This window comes from Dendrobates tinctorius, unplaced genomic scaffold (genome assembly GCF_039654945.1).
Source record: "Dendrobates tinctorius isolate UK_male_01 unplaced genomic scaffold, ASM3965494v1 ptg000157l, whole genome shotgun sequence".
Classification (NCBI taxonomy): Eukaryota; Metazoa; Chordata; class Amphibia; order Anura; family Dendrobatidae; genus Dendrobates; species Dendrobates tinctorius.
This window is the reverse complement of record NW_027361824.1, coordinates 13501784-13526183: the sequence shown is the minus strand read 5'-3', so window position 1 is coordinate 13526183 and position 24400 is coordinate 13501784. Positions and strand designations below refer to the sequence as shown.

The window sequence follows — 24400 nt, the reverse complement described above, 5'->3', positions numbered from 1 at the left end:
AGAAAGACATGTCCATCTATATTCTGTGCAGTTTCTTCTGCTGTCAGAGCTGGCCCTACACAGCCGGACATACCTGTCCAATCATATTTTATACTGTACATTTTCTACCACGGTGATATATATATATATATACTGTACTTCTGCTATGAACTGTGCCCTGTGTGGGTTAACAGACTCAAAACTACTCCTTAAAAATCCATTGCATCTTCATTTTCCAAACAGAAAATCTCTTGCCTTTAACAAATAGGGATAATTTTTGGACAGCTTGTTAAAGAACTATTGCTTCTACACTCAACAAACAGCAAACCTATTGTTAATTCACAGACAGGGATAATTTTTGGACTACCGCTTGTCAAAAACCTACAGCTTCTTCCATGTTCACCAGCCGTGTATAAAGCTGTGTATCTGCCTCCAAAATTTTATAATTTTTGGATAATTTTTACATTTTAAAAAGTCTGCTGGTGCAGCATGGTAATAAGCTGGCTTTTGGCTACTACTGAATACTATCCATTTACCCATATTTTGAGGTCAATTTGACATTACTAAGACTTTGTTTGTGTTTCAGTTCTAGGAGACCTCAGAGTGTTGCATCTTTTCAGGGCAATTGGAGGCTTATGCTGTACTTATGCAGAGAATCAAAATTTGGGGAGCAATTGGGCGAAGTTGTCCAATTTCCAATTTCAAAATATCTGCTCATCTCTACTGATCATTAAAGATGAAATATATCAGACTGTAGATAGGGAGGAAAGCACAAGGGGAGAAAGGAGGGCTGAGAGGATCAGTGTGCAGAGAGAGGAGAGATCCTGTATTGCAGATCAGGGAATGAATGAAGAAATGGAGATCACAGACTAAATCTTTTCTTAACTTGAATTTAAAATTAAAACGTGTAAAAAAAAAAAAAAAAAAATTTGCGCACAGACACTTGTACCGTCTATTTCAGCTCTTCTTACCCTCTGTCCGCGATCTTTTTTGTAGTTCTTATTTATATGCTTTGTTTGCTTGCGACCAAATTTAGTTGTCTTGAAGGATTCCAGACGCTTCTTCATTGTTCTCTGGAATATCTCCTTAGATTGAGCCTCATCGTCATCTATTGTGACTTCATGGCGGCTGTAGAGGTGTTTTTGCTGCCAAAAAACATAAACATAAGTATATATCATACAGTCATGTGCACCTGTAAAGTTTTAATGTTATCTGGACATTTTAAAGTAGATAAAGGAAATTATTGAAACAAGTAAAGTTAGAAAGATAAAGGTGATAGAACTAGAACTTTTCATAAAAAAACACTATTTAGTCATAAGGCTCTTAAAGGGGTTTTCCATATTGTAAGGTGACTTTACAACATGTCTTTAGAATATGGCCTCACTGGGGGGTAAGACCTCGAGTACCTAAAACAAGGCTGAGAACAGGGCCGCCATCAGGGCATTACTGCCCTTACTACTGTATGGCGCCCGGTCAGCAGTAGCAAAAAGGGCCGAGAATGAAGTCTGCATAAGCCAATCCGACAGTCACAACAAGGAGAACCCGTGGCCCCCGGAGCCGGGTGTAATAAAAGCTTTGTATTTCTCGTCCACGTACCTGTTTTCTTGGTTTGTACAGATACTGCTGCAGAGTATGATGGCTTATCATGTCTTCTAGATCTCTTACGCTTTTCCTCCGTTGCTCCAGAGCTTGCATGTCCAGGCAAACGGCGCTAACGTTCTCTCTTCTGAAACACAAAATAGAAGCCGTCGTAACCTTTCCCCAAACATCCAACCCCCGTCGCGTTCACGTAAAGGTGACGCATTACCGAACTTTTTTTTTTTTTTTTTTTGCAGGACTGGTTTTTTTATTTTTAACCATTTGGGTATAGATTAAAATATATGATTGACCCTTATTATTTTGGGGGGAAAAGTCGTTCCACCCTTGTTTTGTGCATTCCTTTCTGATTTTTCAGAATGTGCTCTTATTTTTAAGTTGCAAATTTTCCCATAAATCCGCAACAAAATTCACACAATTTGGGTTCATGAAGCTTGTAACGGGGTCTACCAAGCTGGGGCACCTCTTTCAGTACCTCCCCGTGTTTTCGGAGGTCCGCTCTGCGTTGGCTGGAGTCTGAATGAATGACGCTGGCTGGAATTCCTTGGTTACATGGGCGCATATAAAAGATCACTGCTTCTCCACGTATTTCCAGTCTGACAACACTTTACTCACAGGACACAGAATATATCACACAGATACAGAGGGCAGGCCAATAGAAAAGCGGCAGGCCAGACATGCATTACAAAAGCCGCAGGTGGCCGGAGCCTACGATGTTTACTGTGGGAATTACAAAGGTGGGGGGAGGGCGGACGCTGATGCATTAGGGACATGCATCTCACATAGAACCTATTATACATACATATAACTGCACAACATATTCTGGATGCTGAGTGGTTCTGTAACAAAGCTTAAAAAGGGGAAAATCCAAGGAGGCAACTCACAAGAAGAAAGAAACGGAGGGTTCTGACACGGATGGACGAGGGCTGCTAAAATCAACGTTCGCCATGTTCTCCATGCTCGGTGAGCGGATAAAAGCCAATGAGCCTCTTCGTTCTCCCTGTGGAATGAACTCAGGATTAAACCTTTATTTATTTTTTTTTTTAATTTTGAACTTAAAGCACTACACCCCCTTCCCCGAATAAAATCAAGTTATTATAGTCATAGGATAGGGAATACCTTGATGATCGCTCGCTCTGAAACACTGAAAATTTGTCTCCGCAGCTCTGTCCTGAATGGAGCTGAAGGGCACCTGCTCCACCTCCGATCCATTCATTGCCTATGGTACTGCGGGAAATACCCGAGCTCTGTACTCAGCAGAGCCATGGACGATGAATGGAGCAGACGCTGAGCATGCACACCCCTACTCCAATCAGGACTGGGCTGCAGAGCCCCATTCTCGGGATCCCAAAGGCCTCAATCTCGTGTCATTTCGGGTGCTGATCGCTCTCCTTTCCCTTGATATAATAAGTGGTTGTCAATTTGTGCCATAGAGGGATTAAATAATAGCATAAAAATAAAATGAAAAAATATTCTAAAACTTTGAATTAACCCTTTCATCTCAGTTCAGAAATTTTAAAAAAAGGATATTATAAAAATAAGCATATTTGGTATCGCCATGTCCGTAAAAGTCCAATCTAGGAAAATATTAAACAGCCGTAAAGAGAAAGAATTTAGAACGCTAAAATTGACAGTATCATGCCCAAAAGGGAATCCAAAGACCTGATTTTTCTGAGATTTTGCTGTGGGTATTTAGGTTCTTGATTAGAAAAAGAGCAAACAAACAACAAAGTAATAGAAAGTATCGCTCGTCTGCTCCAAATACCATGTATCGTTCCTCCACAGGACCAACAGGAGAGAGCTGTTTATAGAAAGCCAATCCAAGCATCCAGGCGTAAATTATTAATCAGCCCCCCCCCCCACCCGACAACCAGGCAAAACAAAGATTACACTGACTACCAAATATTCCAAATGTAAAGGAGCATTAATGAAGGAGAAGCCAGAAAACGACAGTGAACACGTGCGGCCCTGTACCTCGGCCACGTAACTTATAGCATCCTTGATGTTCAGCTCATGGAAAACGTTGAGGATTCGGTCCTGAGTTTTTTGGGCTGATTTTCTCATAAATATTTTGCTCATAAATTTTGCATCAAATTTTGCAATCCTAGAAATAAACAGATGACACGGAGTTACAACAAGTCGCTGATCGTTTACTGCGCGGGTACAATCAGGACAGCCTTCAGGGCATTACTGCCCTGACTGGCGAATGGGGCCCGATCGGCAGAGTGGGCCCGCATCGGGCCCCGTCACCACCGTACAATACATTCACAAAGATCCGGTGTAAGTGTAGCATTCATTTATTCTGCACCTACTAACCATCCTATAGAAATGCCCTAAATATCTCATAGACGAATATCCCTTGAGGCCATGTGTTCTCACTTGTAAAAATGCTGCTTTTTTCCCCACCGCCAAAATACGCCACCTGCTCTGGTTATTGTGGGTTTTTCGCTGCATTTTTCCTCCCTTTTTTCTGCAGTTTTGGTTCAGATGTGAAGAAGCATTTTTCCCTACAGCTGGAATTCTGCACTCTATTGTTACGTTAACTTTATTCTGTTCTTTATTCTTTGGATCTTTACCATTATAGCACTGCCAAACTGATATAAATTAGATTTTTTATTTTTTTTACTCTTTATGACTTTCCAAAACTTTTTACTTAACCTCTTCACGACTTTTGACATACATGTATGCCAAAAGTCATGTTCCTGACTTTGCTGCAGGCTCGCACGCTGAGCCCGCATCTTTCCCCACACATGATGGTTGATTTAATCAGCCATCATGTACCTTTAACGGCACCAGGTGAAGCAGAGCTGTTAACTTGTTAAATGCCGCTGTCAATCTCTGACAGCGAGATTTAACATGCAGAGGGGTGCGTCATTCCACGCTCCCATTGGCGTGCCAGTGACGTGATCGCAGGGTACCGATGAGTTGCCATGATATCTAGGGGTCTGCTGAAGACCTATGTGCCTGTTATTATGATACTCCTGTGAAAGGCATCGTTCAGCTGGTGTTCATAATAGATCATGATTTTCTCTTAAGTGCTGAAGCCCAGCTATGTATATATCACAAGGGATCGGACAATCGCAACATAAAGTTCCCTAAGGGGGCTATTAAATACATTGGAGGAAAAAAAATCATTTTTAAAAAATATTAAAATTTTCACAAAAGCTCAAATCCCCTTCTTTTACAGCACTAAAAATAAAACAATTTAAAAATATACATATATTTGATATGTTGCATTCAGAAGTGTCCGGTCTACCAATATATAAAGTAAATTAATCTGATCGGTAAACGGCGTAGCAAAAAAAAAAAAAAAACATCAGAATTACGTTTTTTTTGGCCGCAAAAAGAGGCGATCAAAACATCGTATCTACCCAAAAATGGCGCCAATAAAAACGTCAGCTCAGGGCGTAAAAAATAAGCCCTCTCCTGCCCCAGATCACAAAAAATTAGAATGCTACGGTCCTCAGAAAATGGCGACAAAAGCAAAATATTTTTTTCTTACAAATTTCCAGGTTTTTTTCACCACTCAAATTAAAAAAAAAAATTATACATGTTTGGTATCTGCGTACTCGTACAGACCTGGGGAATCCTAATGACAGGTCAGTTTTACTATATAGTGAACACAATAAATGAAAAAAAAAAAAAAATAATATATATATATATACACTCACTGGCCACTTTATTAGGTACACCATGCTAGTAAGGGGTTGGACCCCCTTTTGCCTTCAGAACTGCCTCAATTCTTTGTGGCAGAGATTCAACAAGGTGCTGGAAGCATTCCTCAGAGATTTTGGACCATATTGACATGATGGCATCACACAGTTGGCGCAGATTTGTCGGCTGCACATCCCTGATGCGAATCTCCCGTTCCACCTCATCCCAAAGATGCTCTATTGGATTGAGATCTGGTGACTGAGGAGGCCATTTGAGTACAGTGAACTCATTGTCATGTTCAAGAAACCAATCTGAGATGATTCGAGCTTTATGACATGGCGCATTATCCTGCTGAAAGTAGCCATCAGATGTTGGGTACATTGTGGTCATAAAGGGATGGACATGGTCAGCAACAATACTCAGGTAGGCTGTGGCGTTGCAACGATGCTCAATTGGTACCAAGCGGCCCAAAGAGTGCCCAGAAAAAATTCCCCACACCATGACACCACCACCACCAGCCTGAACCGTTGATACAAGGCAGGATGGATCCATGCTTTCATGTTGTTTACGCCAAATTCGGACCCTACCATCCGAATGTCGCAGCAGAAATCGAGACTCATCAGACCAGGCAACGTTTTTCCAATCTTCTACTGTCCAATTTCGATGAGCTTGTGCAAATTGTAGCCTCAGTTTCCTGTTCTTAGCTGAGAGGAGTGGTACCCGGTGTGGTCTTCTGCTGCTGTAGCCCATCTGCCTCAAAGTTCGACGCACTGTGCGTTCAGAGATGCTCTTCTGCCTACCTTGGTTGTAACGGGTGGCAATTTGAGTCACTGTTGCCTTTCTATCAGCTCGAACCAGTCTGCCCATTCTCCTCTGACCTCTGGCATCAACAAGGCATTTCCGGCCACAGAACTGCCGCTCACTGGTTTTTTTTTCTTTTTCGGACCATTCTCTGTAAACCCTAGAGATGGTTGTGCGTGAAAATCCCAGTAGATCAGCAGTTTCTGAAATACTCAGACCAGCCCTTCTGGCACCAACAATCATGCCACGTTCAAAGGCACTCAAATCACCTTTCTTCCCCATACTGATGCTCGGTTTGAACTGCAGGAGATTGTCTTGACCATGTCTACATGCCTAAATGCACTGAGTTGCCGCCATGTGATTGGCTGATTAGAAATTAAGTCTTAACACACAGTTGGACAGGTGTACCTAATAAAGTGGCCAGTGAGTGTATATATATATATATATATATATATTGTGGAATTGCACTTTTTTTTGCATTTCAACACACTTGGAATTTTTATTCCCACTTTCCAGTGAAGAAACAGCTCCTGAATTTCTCTGCCTAAAAAAAATTGGCCGCATATTCGCGTCACTGGGTACGAAGTATATAGCCACAGACCTATAAATGTACAGCAGGTGGCGCCAAAGCGGTGACACTGTGTCAAAATCCATTGCTGGGGATGAAGAACAGTCTCCAGATGCTGAGAAACTACAACTCCCAGCATGCCCTGCAAGCCGATCACTGATCCCTCTAGGCAAACAATATTAATATAAAAAGAAATATTGTGGATATTTTTCTTACTTATCTCTCATGTAGTTGTGTCCAATCTGCCCAGAAACGTCTTCGATGGCCGAGCAAATGTGATCGAATGCCTTCCGGAAACACAGAAAATCATTTTATTATTGCACTTTTTAGACAACTTTTTGATCTATCAGAAATATGTCAGAAGTTTTGATCAGTGGGGATGAGGATGTGTTCACACTGAGCCTTTATGCTAAGTTTTTGGATCAGAAACTCTCCAAAAATCCACAAGAGTTGAGAAACTAGACATTCTGATTGGAGAGTTTTGAAGAGTTTCTGCTCCGAAATCTCGGCCTGGACGCACCGCACCCTTTGGCTTTGTTCACACTAAGTTTTTTTTCCAAAATCCTTTTCAAAAATGGCATAAAATGACTTCATTTCTAGGTCAAACCTATGAAGCGCATTTTTAGGGTTTTTTTTGTTTTGTTTTTTTAACCTAAAGAGGGTTTATGAAAAATCCTTGGGGATAAAACAAGAGTGCAGTCACTTCTATGAAGTGGATCCTGAAGGAAATCTCTCCAATCTGAGCAGCGTCCAATCAAAAGGCTGCTTGAAATCTTGCGGTTTCTGATCTCTTTTGTGAACCTGTATGGAAGGATTCTTTTTGAAGGAATCTCTGGTTTTGGTGAAGAGCTCATTTGCATACATTTTCCCATGGAGCATTGCTTGTACACAAGTCGCCATGTACCTGTAAGGCAGGAGAGTACCACCCATAGCAGCAGAGCAGGCTCGGCCCACCTATTCACCCTGCGCCTGTGAGCCTGAGACTCCGTGCACTGCAGGCGCCATGACATCACTACAGGTGCGGAGCATCAGTACTCACACTGTACAGACCAGAGCTGCACGTTGGGGGAATGGGGCGATGTGAGCAGTGTTTATTATTTTTTTTAAGGTCAGTGGCTATGAGGACCCTCATACCGAATGAGGGACTGTGCGGACCCTCATAGTAAATGGGTGCTGTGGGGACCCTCATACTGAGTGAGGGACTGCAGACCATTATACTAGGTGGGTGCTGTGGGGACCCTCATACTGAGTGAGGGACTGCAGACCATCATACTAGGTGGGTGCTGTGGGGACCCTCATAATGAGTGTACATGCCCTCATCATCTCCTACCTTGACTACTGCAACACTCTCCTCTGTGGCCTTCCTGCTAACTCTCTTGCACCACTCCAGTCTGTCCTCAACTCTGCTGCCCGACTAATCCACCTCTCTCCTCGCTACTCCCCTGTCTCCCCCTCTGCAAATCCCTCCATTGGCTCCCAATTCCCCAAAGAATCCAGTTCAAACTAGTAACACTGTCTACAACTACAAAGTCATCCACAACCTTTCCCCTCCCTATATCTCTGAACTAATCTCCCAACATCTTCCCTCACGTAATCTTCGATCCTCCCAAGACCTCCTTCTCTCCTCCACACTTATTCGTTCCTCACACAACCGCCTCCAAGATTTCTCCCGAATATCCCCTATCCTCTGGAATTCCATGCCTCATCACGTCCGATTATCCACCACCCTCGGAACCTTCAAACGGAACCTGAAAACCCACCTCTTCAGGAAAGCTTACAGCCTGCAATAACCATTCTGCCGCCTCACCACCGCCTGAGCTGCCGCCTCATCACCGCCCGAGCTGCTGCACCCCCGACCTTCTGTCTCTTCCCCACTATCCCGCAGAATGTAAGTTCGCAAGGACAGGGTCCTCTCCCCTCTGTACCAGTCTGTCATTGTAAACTTGTTTACTGTTAACGATATCTATAACTTTGTATGTAACCCCTTCTCATGTACAGCACCATGGAATCAATGGCGCTATATAAATAAATAATAATAATGAGTGAGGGACTGCGGACCCTCATACTTAGTGGGTGCTGTGGGGACCCTCATAATGAGTGCAGGACTGTGGGGACCCTTATACTGAGGGAAGGCTGACATTGGGGACCCTCATACTGAAGAGGCTGGTATTGGGGGCCATCATACTAAGTGGTGGGCTGTGGGGACCCTCATACTGAGTGTGAGCTGTGGGACCCTCATACTGAATTGATGCTGTGGGGTCCTCCTACTGAGTGGGTTGCTGGCATTGTAGACCCTTATAATGAGTCTGAGCTGTGGGGGACCCTCATACTGAGTGTGGGCTGTGAGGGACCCTCATACTGAGTGTGAGCTGTGGGGGACTCTCATACTGAGTGTGGACTGTGGGACCCTTATACTGAATTGATGCTGTGGGGTCCTCCTACTGAGTGGGTTGCTGTCATTGTGGACAAAGGTGGGGGGCTGATGTAGCATCATAATGAGTGGCCATCATATTATGTAGGGTGCTGTGAGGACCAGGACACTGTGTGTAATGGGGGTTGTGGGGTATCATATGTAGGGGGTGAATCACGCAGAGTATGGGCTGTTGGGACCCTCATACTGAATGGAGGATGTGGGGACCCTCATCCTGAGAGGGGGGGGCTGTAGGGACCTTCATACAGAGGGGAGGCTGACATAGAGGACCCTCATACTGAGTGGGGGTCCTCATACTTAGTGGGCTGCTGGCCCTGGGGACCATCGTACTAAATGGTGAGCTGTGGGGCCCTCATACTGAGTAATGGCTGTAGGGGCGTCATGCTGGCAGATGTGGGGGTGTTAAACTCTATTTTTGGAAGCATCATACTCTAATGTCCATGAAAGGGGAATCGTGGGTGAGGGGCTTCAGTAGGGGCAGAATTACGGTATTCTATGTCCCCCTACCTGTTTATAAAAGGGGAGGGGACAAATAAACTACTGGGAAACATTAATGCTAGCTGCCCCCGCAGCCGTCCTGCCTTGGGAACAAGGATTCAGTCATTTCTGTGACAACCGGTCAGGACGCAGCTTGATTGTTTTTTATTTTGTCTGGGACACTTTAGGAATTCAGAAGGGCTCGTCCAGCAGTCGACCACCCCTTTAACAATAAAGGATACTTAGGGCTTTTCTAATACTGCGGTTCATTTGTGGCTCCTCGGGAAATCATCCTGCAAGCTCAGCAAAATAAAAAAAATTGCAAAAAATATCCCTTACCCTTCCGTGCAATTTTTCGTTCAGTTTCCGTTCGTGATGCTCGCTCCTCTTCACTTTCAACCACTGAACCAGCGGTTTGATAGTTAATCCCTGTGTGATAAAGAGACCATTATATTTAGGTTTCTTATATTGAGGGGTACAAAACATGCAAAAAAGAAGGGTGACATTCCACGCTTTTTTTTCTCCAATCGCCATTGTTTGATGATTTTTTTAATCCAAGTGTTTGTGGGCGATTCAATATTTGCAAGTCTTTAAAAAGTTGTAAAAAGTTTTGTGTTCCAGTGCTTCCTCCCCACCACCACCCTGGGATTTTGGCAACTAATACCGCAAGACAAAAAAAATGGAAAGGAACTTATAAAAAAAAAAGCGAATGAATTGGAGCAAAAGAGCATGTTGTATCTTCATGAATTAATGAACATGCGCCATTTTGAAGACTTTGGCGCAAAAAACAATAAATAAAAGACAAAAAAAAAAGGAAAGTGATTTAAAAAAAAAATGCAAATCTTTAATCGAGACCAGAAAAATATGTATCAATATGATATTATTAGCAGACGTGACCTGCGACTGGATTCGTCCACGTGTTATTGTAACCAAAAATATGGTCCACAAGTCCTTGGCCAAAATTTTTTCTATTCGTATGCGGCACGGGAAAAAACACAAACGTTGTGCAGAAATCTTACATACCTGAAATATGACTGTGAAATATACGACTACGATGGTTGTGCTGACAAACAAGTTCTTCTCTTTTACTTTATTAGCATCTAGTAGAGCAACCAAAGCGAAGGCAACGGCGCCTCTCAATCCTCCGTACGACATCACCACCTGATCTATGATTTCCAGCTGCACCATCCTGTAGCGGTTCAGAATCCACGTCTGCACGACCACACCTAAGAACGGAAGAAAGGTGAGATAATTCTGCATAGAGTAGACAGGGGTTGGAAGACAAGAAGCAGCCAGGAGACGTCCACTTTTATCCAAAAATTCCGATTAGTGATCCTGAACCTCCAGTCATTTGATTGTTCTGGCAGAGCTTAATGCAAATTGCAGAACTGGGGTCTTCCTTAGGCCCCCTGGTTGTAATGATGATCCATCTACATCCCGATGCTTGTTTACTAACCATTATTCTGCCTAACAGTTTTGTCCCTATCGGTATACACTGGTTGTGACCTGGCTCCCTGACTATTCCTGCCAGTCAACCCAACCGGCCATCAGACAATCCAAGGACTCAACCCAGGTTCACTGTATCAATCCAAATCCCTGTACAGAGGGTAAAGGGTGGAGAACAGGGCCCCCCCGGGATCTGATAGTTAGAGTAGCCAGTCAAATTGGCCAGCAGCTACTCCATGGACTTAACACAGGTTCACTATATAAATCCAAATCCCTATATAGCAGTTAAAAGGTAAAGGCCAGGGCTCCGCTGTGATCTGATAGAGTAGCCAGTTAAATTGGCTAGCAACTGCTCCATGTACTCAAGCCAGGCTCATGGTATAAGTCTAAATCCATGTACAGTAGTTTATGGGTAAAGGCCAGGGCTCCCCTGGGATCTGATAGAGTAGCCAGTTAAAGTACTAACTAGCTCAACCAGCTTCATGGACTCAACCAGGTTCAATATATAAGTCCACATCCCTGTACAGGAGTTAAAGGGTGAAGGCTAAAGCTCCCCTGGGACCTGATAGAGAAGCCAACACTACCAGCCAGGAGCTACACCATGGACTCAACCCAGGTTCACTGTATCCAAGTCCCTGTGTAGGAGGAAGGGCCCCCGCCGAGTGTCCGGGCCAGAACCAAGGGGACCATCATCTAGGTTCCTAGGGGGTTTGTTTCCAGGGGACAGAATTGGGGGATGGACCGCAGAGACTTCCAGAACGGTTGGGGGAGGAGCTTGTATAAAAGGGGCGGAGGACGCCAGTCAGAGTGAGTCAGCAGATCGGGAGAGAAGGAGCAGGAGACTGAGAGGGCGTCAGAGAGCCAGAGCCTCCAGCAGCAACCAGAGAGGAGGACAGCGACAGGAGAGAGACTCTTGGTGGACCGCAGGGAGATGGCGCCAAGCCGACCGACAGAGGACCACCGCTTCACTCCAGCTCGTTGCTGCGGCCTGCCCGCTGCTGCCCGCGGCTGTTGCCACTTCACTCCAGCCCACGGACATACACTCACTGGCCACTTTATTAGGTACACCTGTCCAACTGTGTGTTAAGACTTAATTTCTAATCAGCCAATCACATGGCGGCAACTCAGTGCATTTAGGCATGTAGACATGGTCAAGACAATCTCCTGCAGTTCAAACCGAGCATCAGTATGGGGAAGAAAGGTGATTTGAGTGCCTTTGAACGTGGCATGATTGTTGGTGCCAGAAGGGCTGGTCTGAGTATTTCAGAAACTGCTGATCTACTGGGATTTTCACGCACAACCATCTCTAGGGTTTACAGAGAATGGTCCGAAAAAGAAAAAAAATCCAGTGAGCGGCAGTTCTGTGGCCGGAAATGCCTTGTTGATGCCAGAGGTCAGAGGAGAATGGGCAGACTGGTTCGAGCTGATAGAAAGGCAACAGTGACTCAAATTGCCACCCGTTACAACCAAGGTAGGCAGAAGAGCATCTCTGAACACACAGTGCGTCGAACTTTGAGGCAGATGGGCTACAGCAGCAGAAGACCACACCGGGTACCACTCCTCTCAGCTAAGAACAGGAAACTGAGGCTACAATTTGCACAAGCTCATCGAAATTGGACAGTAGAAGATTGGAAAAACGTTGCCTGGTCTGATGAGTCTCGATTTCTGCTGCGACATTCGGATGGTAGGGTCAGAATTTGGCGTAAACAACATGAAAGCATGGATCCATCCTGCCTTGTATCAACGGTTCAGGCTGGTGGTGGTGGTGTCATGGTGTGGGGAATTTTTTCTTGGCACTCTTTGGGCCCCTTGGTACCAATTGAGCATCGTTGCAACGCCACAGCCTACCTGAGTATTGTTGCTGACCATGTCCATCCCTTTATGACCACAATGTACCCAACATCTGATGGCTACTTTCAGCAGGATAATGCGCCATGTCATAAAGCTCGAATCATCTCAGATTGGTTTCTTGAACATGACAATGAGTTCACTGTACTCAAATGGCCTCCTCAGTCACCAGATCTCAATCCAATAGAGCATCTTTGGGATGTGGTGGAACGGGAGATTCGCATCAGGGATGTGCAGCCGACAAATCTGCGCCAACTGTGTGATGCCATCATGTCAATATGGTCCAAAATCTCTGAGGAATGCTTCCAGCACCTTGTTGAATCTCTGCCACGAAGAATTGAGGCAGTTCTGAAGGCAAAAGGGGGTCCAACCCGTTACTAGCATGGTGTACCTAATAAAGTGGCCAGTGAGTGTAGGTGTAGGATCCATCGTCATTACCCTACGCGACCTGTTAGTGACTGGACTTCGAGACCCTCTGACAAAGCAGGCATTACAGGAGCAGGTCCGGGTGAACCCGCGTATGGCTTTCTCTGAGGTGGAAAGTCAGGCGCGTGCTCGAGAGCAGGAGCAGGGGCTGACGGTCCCCGTGGGGAAGGTACGGAGCGTGGAAGCCTCCGTGAAAGCTGTCAGGGAGCCCCAATAGATAGAAGATATGAAACAATAGCTGAAGAACATCAGGGGCGAGTTGACCGAAGTGAAAAGAAGGGCCAAGGCCACGACTGGGTGGCCTAGTTCAAACCCGGGGCCCTGGGGGCCTCGCAATGCCCGGAGCGGCTGACTCTCGCAACCCCGGTGGTATAAGTGCGGGAAGCTGGGCCACTTCGCACGAGAGTGTCCGCGGCGTGGGAGATGCCCACCCCGGCGGCCATTAAACTAGAGAGCTCCGGACTGGGGGGACGCCACTTGGAGCCAGAAGCCACGACATGGGGTGGTGGAAGTCCCGAAGATCTGGTCGCAAAGTGTCCTGAGGTATGGGCAGAGGTCGAGGGCCGTGCCGTACGGTGCCTAGTGGACACGGGTTCGCAAGTGACGACCATGCCTGCAACTTACTTTCGGCAGCATTTTCCCGAGGCAGTGAGACCCCAGTTTGGGTCCATGATAAGTCTGGTAGCCACCAACCAACTGCCGGTTCCTGTCGCCGGAGTGGTTTGGATGCAGATGACGCTGTGTGGCAAATCCCTCAGCCGCTGGGGAGTGATCCTGACCCAGCGGGAAACCAATAACAAACACCCAGTCACCCTGGGTATGAATATACTGCAGGAATTCAGGAATTTACTCCTTAATGCCGTTGCTGCTCCACTCCAGCCCGCAGCTGCGGCCTGTCCGTTGCCGCCTGCAGCCGCCACCGACCCGCTCCAGTCCGCGGTAGGGGCCTGCCCGTCGCCGTCCGCGGGTCTTCTAGTACGCCCTCGGGCTGCGCCGGTGGCCTACCAGCCGCCACTCAGCATCGCCACTGCCCGTCCCTGTTCGGGGGCTGGGGCCTCCACTCTCCCACTCTCACGAGGTACCCCGCTGCCTCCGCTGGGGGACATTCCGCCAAAGAACTCTCCTAGGGCCTGTTGTGCCCCTGCCTCCCCAGGGCGTAGGAACGCCCAAAGTCTTCGCCAGATCCTCAGGGGCTGGGCCCAGTGGCTGCGATGCCGAAGCACCATCGAGCAGCTCGCCGTTAGACGTCAGGACGGCTAAGTGACACATAGTATCTAAGGACCCGTAGTCAGCCATACCGCGGCCCTATAGTGACCGACCTTTGCCGGAGTAGTCGTGTTCTCATTATCAGTGTTTTCTTGTATTTGGTCCCTGCGAGGACAATTGCTGTTATCTTGTTTGTTGCTCAGGATAGCCCTATCGGCATCTATATATGTAAAAGTTACTACATAAAGTTCAATCCATCTCTTGTCTCGTCACTGCATCCCGCGTACCTACCATTACCACACCTGTACAGGAGTTTAAAGGAGAAGGCCAGGGATTTCCTGGGACCTGATAGAGTAGCCGTCCCAACTAGCTAGCGGCTACTCCATGGACTCAACCCAAGATCATGATATAAGTCTAAATCCCTGTACAGGAGTTAAATGGAAAAGGCTAGGACTCCCCTGGGATCTAATAGAGTAGCAAGCTCAACTGGCCGGCAGCTACTCCATGGACAAAACCAAATTCACTGTGTACTTGCACGTAAGGGATTAAAGGGAGAAGGCCAGTGCTGAGCTTAACCAGCCAGCAGCTACTCCAAGGACTGAACCCAGGTTCACTGTATACATACAAATCCATGTAAGGGGTTAAAGGGAGAAGTCCAGGGCTCCCCTGGGATCTAATAGAGTAGTGAGTTCATCCGGTCAGCAGCTACTCCGTGCACTCAACCCAGGTTCTCTGTATATGTCCAAATCACTATACAGTGGTTAAAGTGAGAACGTCAGAGGTAGCACGAAAACCTGTCTACAAAACCCCATTTAAAGCTGCCAGGCAATCTAGGAAAGAGCCACTTTACTGATGGGCATCTACAGCAAAGTATTGGAGCAACACAACACAAGCGTCTGCATTTGGATCCATGCAGTAAACTAAGACGGAGGAGCCGCTCTGAAGCACAAGTGTGGTTTCAACCAGCAATATTAATTAAAGGACCGTTCACAAACACATGTAAAGTAGAGGTCAACAACATATAGACTGTATGAAGCCCTTATTCAACTTTAGACTCAAGAAGAAAACTTATAACTATGGCCATGACTTTACAAAATACAGGAAAATGAAAGAAAAAAAGAAATCAATAAAAGTACAATGCTCCGCAAACGAGCATTCATTGTACCATCTCGTGTTGACTCTGTGCAGATATGCGCCGCTCATAATGGAATAACCAGACGCCACATATTTGTGTTGGCAGGACACAATACAGATTGTCGGACCGCCGTCATACTTTGACCTCGGTCTTGTGGAAGGTTGCGCTGGGAGTTTGCAGTAACTTCCAGTTTCTGGTAATATTTCCTAGCATGGCATCGTAAATTGCTGGCACACGGGACAGGAGATTATTCAGATTTTTATGCTGCAGCAGTGTTGCAGATTTCAATGGGGAAGAAGATATCAAATCCTTGTGTTCCGGGATTTGCTATGAAATATTGTGCTGGCGGAAACCAATGACTCAAACTTTCCTGGCAGGAGCCGGCGCTACACTAACATTAATGACTATGTGGAAGTTCAATCACCATTAAAGCCATCAGTTACATTAATCTGACAAAAACGCTGTAAATATGTCATTGGATTATTATTATGTATTATTAAAAGGTCTCCGTCGTTTCAACAAACTTTTCATAAATGAACAGTACAAGTGACTATAAGAAACTTTTTAATATATCATAAAAAATGGCTTTTTCTCCACTTATGAGTCATTTCTCTCCACCCACCTTATTCGTATACTGAAATCATACACTCTGAAAAACTGCTAAAATCCATCCTGCTCGCAAAAGGATCAGATTACAGCTGCCTACTGAAGTCCATGGAAACGGTAAGGGGAGGAGAAGAGTGAGAAAGAGATGCTGCTGCTTTTTAGTAAGTGTTTTATTTCACCCCAATGCTGCATTCAAAGCTACACTGCTAACTACTGCTGCATAATGTCTTTACTGATCCTACTTTCTAGTACGTGTTTTATATTTTGGATTCACAGAGACAATGCTCACTAATGTTATAAAATGTCCTCCCTGTTCATGCTTTATAGTACAGTAAGTATATTATCTCATCCCAGTGCTGGATTCACATCTGCCCTTCTCACTACCAGCTTTTTAGTAAGTGTCTTATTTCATCACAGTGCTGAGATATATTGCTCACTACTGATGTATAATGACCTTATTTTTTCATGCTTTCTTTTAAGTGTTTTATCTCATCCCCGGGCTAGATTCATAGCTACACTGCTCACTTCTGCTATATCATTTTCTCCCTGCTCCAGCTTTCTAGCAAGTATTTTATCTCATCCCATTGCTGGATTCATATCTTCAATGCTCACAACTGATCTATAACGTCCCACCTTTTCATGTTTTCTAATAAGTGTCTTAACTCACCCCAATGCTGCATTCAAAGGTACATTGCTAACTACTGCTATATAATGGCCTCATTGGTCCTACTTTCTAGTCAGTGTTTTATGTCACCAATACTTCTCACTATTGCTATATAATGTCCTACCTGTTCCTGCAATCTAAAATTTTATCTCATTCCAGTGTTGGATTCACATCTACACTGTTCCCTACTGCTATATAATGTTCCCCCTCTTTCTGCTTTCTAGTAAGTGTCTTATGGTGGTTGAAGGAAATCTGTTAGCAGCTTTTTGCTATGTCTTCTGAGAGCACCATGATCAAGTGGAAGAGAGCCTTCTGTGTCACTTACTGGGTTGTGTGTTGCTCTTTCAATACAATCAGTCTTTTATCATCAGGAGATCATCACTACAGGACTAGGTGTCTCGTGCCTGGTAGTCCAACCTTGGCTCACCACTGGTATGCTGCTCTTTTTCACTATACAATGCACATAGAAAGCTGCGAAACAGTGATGTGGGCAGGGTTAGGCTAGTTTCACACTAGCGTTTTTGAGCGCAGCGACGGCCTGCGCACAGCCGCCGCTAAGCCCCGCCCCCTGTCGCGCCTCCGCCGGTAGCTCCGCCTACTGGCGCATGACGCTGCATGCGCCCTGCGTCCCCTATCTTTATCACTGGGGGCGCAGGCCGTGCGCAGTATGCGTTTGGCGGCGCATGCGTCCTTTTGACGGTGCGCCGACCTGCGCCAAACGCAACCTGCTGCAGTTTGGTTGCGCCGGCGCACCGTCAAAAAGGCGCATGCGCCGCCAAACGCATACTGCGCACAACCTGCGCCCCCAGTGATAAAGATAGGGGACGCAGGGCGCATGCAGCGTCATGTGCCGGTAGGCAAGCTACCGGCAGAGGCGCGGCAGGGGGCGGGGATTAGCGGCGGCCGTGCGCAGGCCGTCGCTGCGCTCAAAAACGCTAGTGTGAAACTAGCCTGATACACTGCTCAGCATTCTGAGCTCTGCTAGATGTGCAGCAGAGAAAACTTTATCATAACTAGTGCACAAAGTAAACCAAGTGATACATCACAGGAATCAGGGGCTCAGCCCTTACATCATGCTGCTGTAAGATTACTTGCCAAAAACCTGCTGACAGATTACTTTTAAAAATGTATGGAGTTGTGCAGGTCCACCTATTAATGCTGGTCTCATTTGATCTGTCACTATCCCTCCCTACAGCCAATATAAACAGCAAACCGGGTGGAAAGCTCTTTCCATTGTCTGCTCTGCAGCGTTCAGTTGCTCACTATAGCTGTAAAGCGATAACTGAACACATGTGAGCAGCAAAAAGTGACTGCAGACTTGAATTCCAAGCCTGGACAACCCCAGAAAAGACCCCATGATAAAATCAAACCCAGATCAAACCTCCATCCAGATTTCTAACGAAACTCAGACCTCAAAAGTAATCCAAACCTCGGAATAAACCACAAAAATTAACTAAGGTCCCAAAGCGCTAAATAAATCCAGACAACAGACCAGACCCCCAAATAAATCCAGACAACAGACCAGACCCCCAAATAAATCCAGACAGCAAGAATAGACCCCAAAAATATCTATGACCCCAGACACAAGCCTAAAATTAATTCAAAAACCACAAAACAAACTTTAGAATCAATTCAGACCCCCAAATGCTGCAAATTAGCACCTCTATTAAGACCCCACAATTAATTCAGATCTCAGACCCCCTAAATAACCTTTCAGAAACCACAGACCCCAAAACTAATGCAAACCCCAGAACACACCCTAAAATGACTTAAGGCCCAAGACCTCTAAATAAATCCAGACTAAAAAATAGACCACCCATTTAATGAAGACCCCAGACACAGTACAAAACATTAACTCTCACCCTAAAATTAATTTAGACCCTCCAATTAATCCAGACCCCTATAAATATATACAGACCCCCAGAACAGATTCTAACTTTAATCTAGACTCTAAGTTAGACCCCAATGTATTGAGACCCTCAAAAATAATCCAGATCCTAGACCAGACCATCAAATTAACTGAGACCCCTAAATGTTGATTACATTGAATGTATGCCAATAGTCATTTTGCTATATGTTCAGCAGGATATGCGTCGGGGTAACTTTCCTCTGTGCTGTGTTTTACGTGTCACCTTTTATTATAGAAGATCAAATAAAAAGTGTATAAAACAATCCTCTATATAACAGCGGGAAAAAAAAAAAACAAAACCGCTCACCAATAATCCTATACACAGAAATGAAGAGCACGGTCAGGAGGATGAACGCCGTATTCCACACCCAGATATTGGGATCCACAGCTGAGATTCCCAAAAACATGAAGACGATCGTTTCGGCCCCACTCGCCAACATTTTCATTGTGTATCTTACTGTAGTTGCAGATTGTTCGGAAATATTTGCCTTTACGTATTTTTGGCAGAAAATTCCACAAAATGTGATGCTGGAAAAGTAAAAGTAAATGATTAATTTTGCAAAAAAAAAAAAAAAAAGTGCAATTGTTTGACACAAAAACATATAAAAAAAATTACAAAAAAAAGTCAAAATAAAAATATAATTAAAAATAAAGCAAAAATATAAATTAATCTATGCATTCTAAAATGAAATAATATAAAAAAAAAAAACACTACACTGATGTCCCATCTCAGCAGGAAACCAACTATCCGCAGGAGAGATGTGATAACTTGCTGATAGCCGGGGATCGGGCCTGCCGGGACCATCTAAAATGGAGCAGTGGCCACTCATGCGCAACAGCGCTCCATTCATTGGCCATGGGACTGCAGAAGATAGCCACATACAGGACATGGATATCTCTGCCAGGACCATAGACATCAAATCAGTGGTGTGCATGCATGCATGGCCACTGCTCTATCCTAATGAGGCTTTTCACAGTCTCATTCTTGGGAACTGTTGGGGTCCCAGGAAGCAGACCCCCCCCCCCCGCAGTCAGTAAGTGATCACCTACAGTCATATGTAAAAGTTTGGGCACCCCTATTAATGTTAACCTTTTTTCTTTATAACAATTTTGGTTTTTGCAACAGCTATTTCAGTTTCATATGTCTAATAACTGATGGGCTCAGTTATATTTCTGGATTCAAATGAGGTTTATTGTACTAACAGAAAATGTGCAATCTGCATTTAAACAAAATTTGACCGGTGCAAATGTATGGGCACCCTTATCATTTTCTTGATTTGAACACTCCTAACTACTTTTTACTGACTTCCTGAAGCACTAAATTGGTTTTGTAACCTCATTGAGCTTTGAACTTCATAGCCAGGTGTATCAAATCATGAGAAAAGGTATTTAAGGTGGCCACTTGCAAGTAGTTCTCCTATTTGATTCTCCTATGAAGAGTGGCATCATGGGCTCCTCAAAACAACTCTCAAATGATCTGAAAACAAAGATTATTCAACATAGCTTTTCAGGGGAAGGATACAAAAAGTTGTCTCAGAGATTTAACCTGTCAGTTTCCACTGTGAGGAACATAGTAAGGAAATGGAAGAACACAGGTACAGTTCTTGTTAAGCCCAGAAGTGGCAGGCCAAGAAAAATATCAGAAAGGCAGAGAAGAAGAATGGTGAGAACAGTCAAGGACAATCCACAGACCACCTCCAAAGACCTGCAGCATCATCTTGCTGCAGATGGTGTCACTGTGCATCGGTCAGCAATACTACGCACATTGCACAAGGAGAAGCTGTATGGGAGAGTGCTGCGAAAGAAGCCGTTTCTGCAAGCACGCCACAAACAGAGTCGCCTGAGGTATGCAAAAGCACATTTGGACAAGCCAGTTACATTTTGGAAGAATGTCCTGTGGACTGATGAAACAAAGATTGAGTTGTTTGGTCATACAAAAAGGCGTTATGCATGTGCTGTATTGTTGACCGATGCACAGTGACACCATCTGCAGCAAGATGATGCTGCAGGTCTTTGGAGGTGGTCTGTGGATTGTCCTTGACTGTTCTCACCATTCTTCTTCTCTGCCTTTCTGATATTTTTCTTGGCCTGCCACTTCTGGGCTTAACAAGAACTGTACCTGTGTTCTTCCATTTCCTTACTATGTTCCTCACAGTGGAATCTGACAGGTTAAATCTCTGAGACAACTTTTTGTATCCTTCCCCTGAAAAGCTATGTTGAATAATCTTTGTTTTCAGATCATTTGAGAGTTGTTTTGAGGAGCCCATGATGCCACTCTTCATAGGAGAATCAAATAGGAGAACTACTTGCAAGTGGCCACTTTAAATACCTTTTCTCATGATTTGATACACCTGGCTATGAAGTTCAAAGCTCAATGAGGTTACAAAACCAATTTAGTGCTTCAGGAAGTCAGTAAAAAGTAGTTAGGAGTGTTCAAATCAAGAAAATGATAAGGGTGCCCATACTTTTGCACCGGTCAAATTTTGTTTAAATGCAGATTGCACATTTTCTGTTAGTACAATAAACCTCATTTGAATCCAGAAATATAACTGAGTCCATCAGTTATTAGATATATGAAACGGAAATAGCTGTTGCAAAAAACAAAATTGTTATAAAGAAAAAAGGTTAACATTAATAGGGGTGCCCTAACTTTTACATATGACTGTATCTACCTGATAAGATTGGACTAACCCTTGTATTGAATCCCTCCCTAGTGGGAGATTTCAAAGCCCAATTCTAAGGATCAGTGCGAGTCCCAAAATTTGGGCCCCTAGTGATCAGCATAGCACATTTTTGGGCTAGAAAAAAAGAAATTTAAGAGGGTAGCTGGAGTACTGATTAAAATATTCTACAGTTTTCTATGCACTTCTATAGTAACAGACAAAAATCCCAGAGGTCATACTACCTCTCCGACCCTTCTGGATAACTTCCCAAATTAGCAAGAAGAAAAGGTAGAAAGGAAGGGAGTGCCAGACTACATTCAGTTTGATTGTAGTCTGTTGCCATGGAGACACATAGAGCTGTAGGCACAAAGTGGACATTTTTAAGCAATGGTATTTGCAAAGTTGCTTTATTTTTAATTTGCAGAGTAAATAATTTGAAGGTGACAGTAGCCTTTAATCTGATTGCTCCTAGTAGAGCCAGAATTTGGATGTAGAGAGTGGAAATATTTATCAACATTGTCATTTTTCATTTTTTCATGTATGACAATTTTACAATTTCAACATTTTTGTTTACTTGGTGCAGAATACTTACGCCAGAATGGCCGATAAAGAAAGCATCTCGGATGTAAGGTAGGACAGGTAGGAAATAATAAAAATAAATCCCGGCTCAATTATGCGCACATGTTTGGTAAACCGAGTAACTAAGCTAAGGAGGTATGCAAACGCTATGCCAACCAACGTTCCTCCGATGCTCACCACGAAAAAAGACACTGAAAGGGGAAGAAAGAAAACCGTAAGTAATCTCCAAATCCATGAGTGGAAAAAGTTGTAACAAATATTTGAGAGGAGCAGTAGGGAAGGGAGTGACTTCCAAGCCGGGCAATACTCTCTGGGAAAAGGGTATGCAAATTAGTTCAAAAGAAAGGCAAACTTTTTAAAAATAAGTCATCTTCCCCTTGCACATCATGATAACAGGGAGGGACACAAAGCAGACAAGGTGGGCTTTCAGTGGACCTCCTGCTGAAGAATCGGGCAAGTTGTCTGATCCAACTGTCCCCCCCCAGGAGATAGGCTGCCACCAGAGGGGCACCGAGAGGGCAGAGGTGTCTGGCATTTCTGAGGCTTTGTGGGTAGTGTAAAACCTGCAAGATTTTGTTGGGTTTTTTTTTAGACATTTTAAAGGTAAGAATTAATTTCAGCATACGTACCAACACCTTTGACACAATCCACACCGGTTACATTTTCGCCACCAATGGAAACGAAAGAATCAAACACGTTATATAATACCTGAAATAAAACATGCAGATACAATTAGTTATAAAAAAAAAGATAAGGTTAATTTGAAGAGTCAAAAGGGGCAGAGCTATAGGGGAGAAGAGGCAGTCCATACCCCAAACGCAGCCAAAATGGCTTAAATGAAAGGTACAACATTTCAAGCCCATCTATAAACTGACACATGCTGAGTTGTCTCCCATTTCCAGTTCTTGTGCAATGAGAAGGGATGCTCTTTGTATTCTGGCATGTGGGCAGTACATTACTGAAGCCAGGGCAAGAAGACCCAGCTTCACTGAGCACGTGCTGGAACCAGAACATGATGGCGGATGTGCAGGATGTATGGAAAGTTTGTGATGATGTTCTCATCACTTAAAACAGATTTGGCAATCTTTGGGCATGGTCACTGTGATTCAGGGGCAGCCATATTGCCGATGCAGTAGGTGCAGCCACTTCAGGAGGAGGAAGTGGAGGGGGGCTCGCCGGCACCAGTGACTGCTTCAGCTGGAAGTGTGTTCGAGGACGCACATTCAGCTGAAATGTATTGCGGTACAGGAAACCCTCCAGCATGCCCGAGACCGGAGGGGATGGCAGCGATGTCATGAAGCTGAAGTCAGCTGCAGTCTCCTCTGCGGCTGTAAAAGAGGACCACACGCGGTGTGGGAAGTGTAGTTTGTTTTTAATGTATTAGGGCGGGGGACATATATAACAAGATGGAGTACATTATTCCAAGATGGTGGACATGTACACCAGGATGGGGGACATATATACCTGGATGGGGGATATACAGTGGCTTGCAAAACTATTCACCCCCTTGGCATTTTTTGTTTTGCTACCTCACAAACTGGAATTTCCCTGTTTTTTAGGGGGTTTGTATCAGTTCATGTAAAGAACATGAAGACAAATGTGAACATTTGCTTTTCTCTTTATTCTGAAGCAAACAACAAATAGGACAAAATAATTGAAAACTTCAGTGTGCTTAACTATTCACCCCCTAAAGTCAGTACTTTGTAGAGCCTCCTTTTGAGGCAATTACAGCAGCAAGTTACTTTGGATAAGTCTCTATGAGCTTTCTATATTTTGCCACTGGGATTTTTGCCCATTCCGCAAGGTAAAAATGCTCCTGCTCCTTCATGTTAGATGTTTCCTCTGGTGAACAGCGATCTTCAGGTCTGACCACAGATTCTCAAAAGGATTAAGGTCTGGGCTGTGACTCGACTGCTACAAAACATTTACACGTTTCCCCTTACACCATAGCAAAATGGGTGAATATGTATGCACATGACAATTTGCATTTATTTTATCCCCTAAATTTAATTTATGCCTATATTTTTCTCACATCCCTTTAAAGGAGTTGTCCCATAAATACCGTATACCACCTATGTACAGATGGATGATAAATGTACAGTTATTGGGATTCCATCTAATTGCAAGAACAGAGGCCCCAAAGTTCTGTAGTGAGCATGTGCGACCACTGCTCCATTTCCTGTTTATAGGTGGTCACACATGCTCACTGTTCACGCAGAAGATTTTGGGCACACCATTGTCATGGTTATTGAGGGTCTATGCAGTCAGACTCCCAGTGATCATACATTTATCATCTATCCCATGAAAAGGGGAAATATTTTGTTAATGAGATATCAGTCAGAATAAAATAATAGTGAAAACTGGCCACTTTTGAACTGGTGACAGGTCCCCTTTAAATACTTTTTTAATGTT

General features: G+C 44.4%; 1 protein-coding gene across 3 annotated transcripts in view; it reads right to left on the bottom strand.

The window, feature by feature from the left end:
- The window catches only part of SLC9A3 (solute carrier family 9 member A3), a 95155-nt gene that overhangs the window by 12035 nt on the left and 58720 nt on the right, over positions 1-24400 (bottom strand). For all 3 annotated transcript variants that reach the window (XM_073548598.1, XM_073548599.1, XM_073548600.1), the window contains exons 4-13: positions 22618-22696; positions 22002-22179; positions 19054-19274; positions 10530-10732; positions 9846-9935; positions 6815-6885; positions 3550-3679; positions 2460-2575; positions 1576-1705; positions 951-1124 (exon numbers count right to left, since the gene is read on the bottom strand). In XM_073548598.1, coding sequence (XP_073404699.1) covers positions 951-1124; positions 1576-1705; positions 2460-2575; positions 3550-3679; positions 6815-6885; positions 9846-9935; positions 10530-10732; positions 19054-19274; positions 22002-22179; positions 22618-22696 — 1392 coding nt within the window. The remainder of the gene's footprint in view (positions 1-950; positions 1125-1575; positions 1706-2459; positions 2576-3549; positions 3680-6814; positions 6886-9845; positions 9936-10529; positions 10733-19053; positions 19275-22001; positions 22180-22617; positions 22697-24400) is intronic.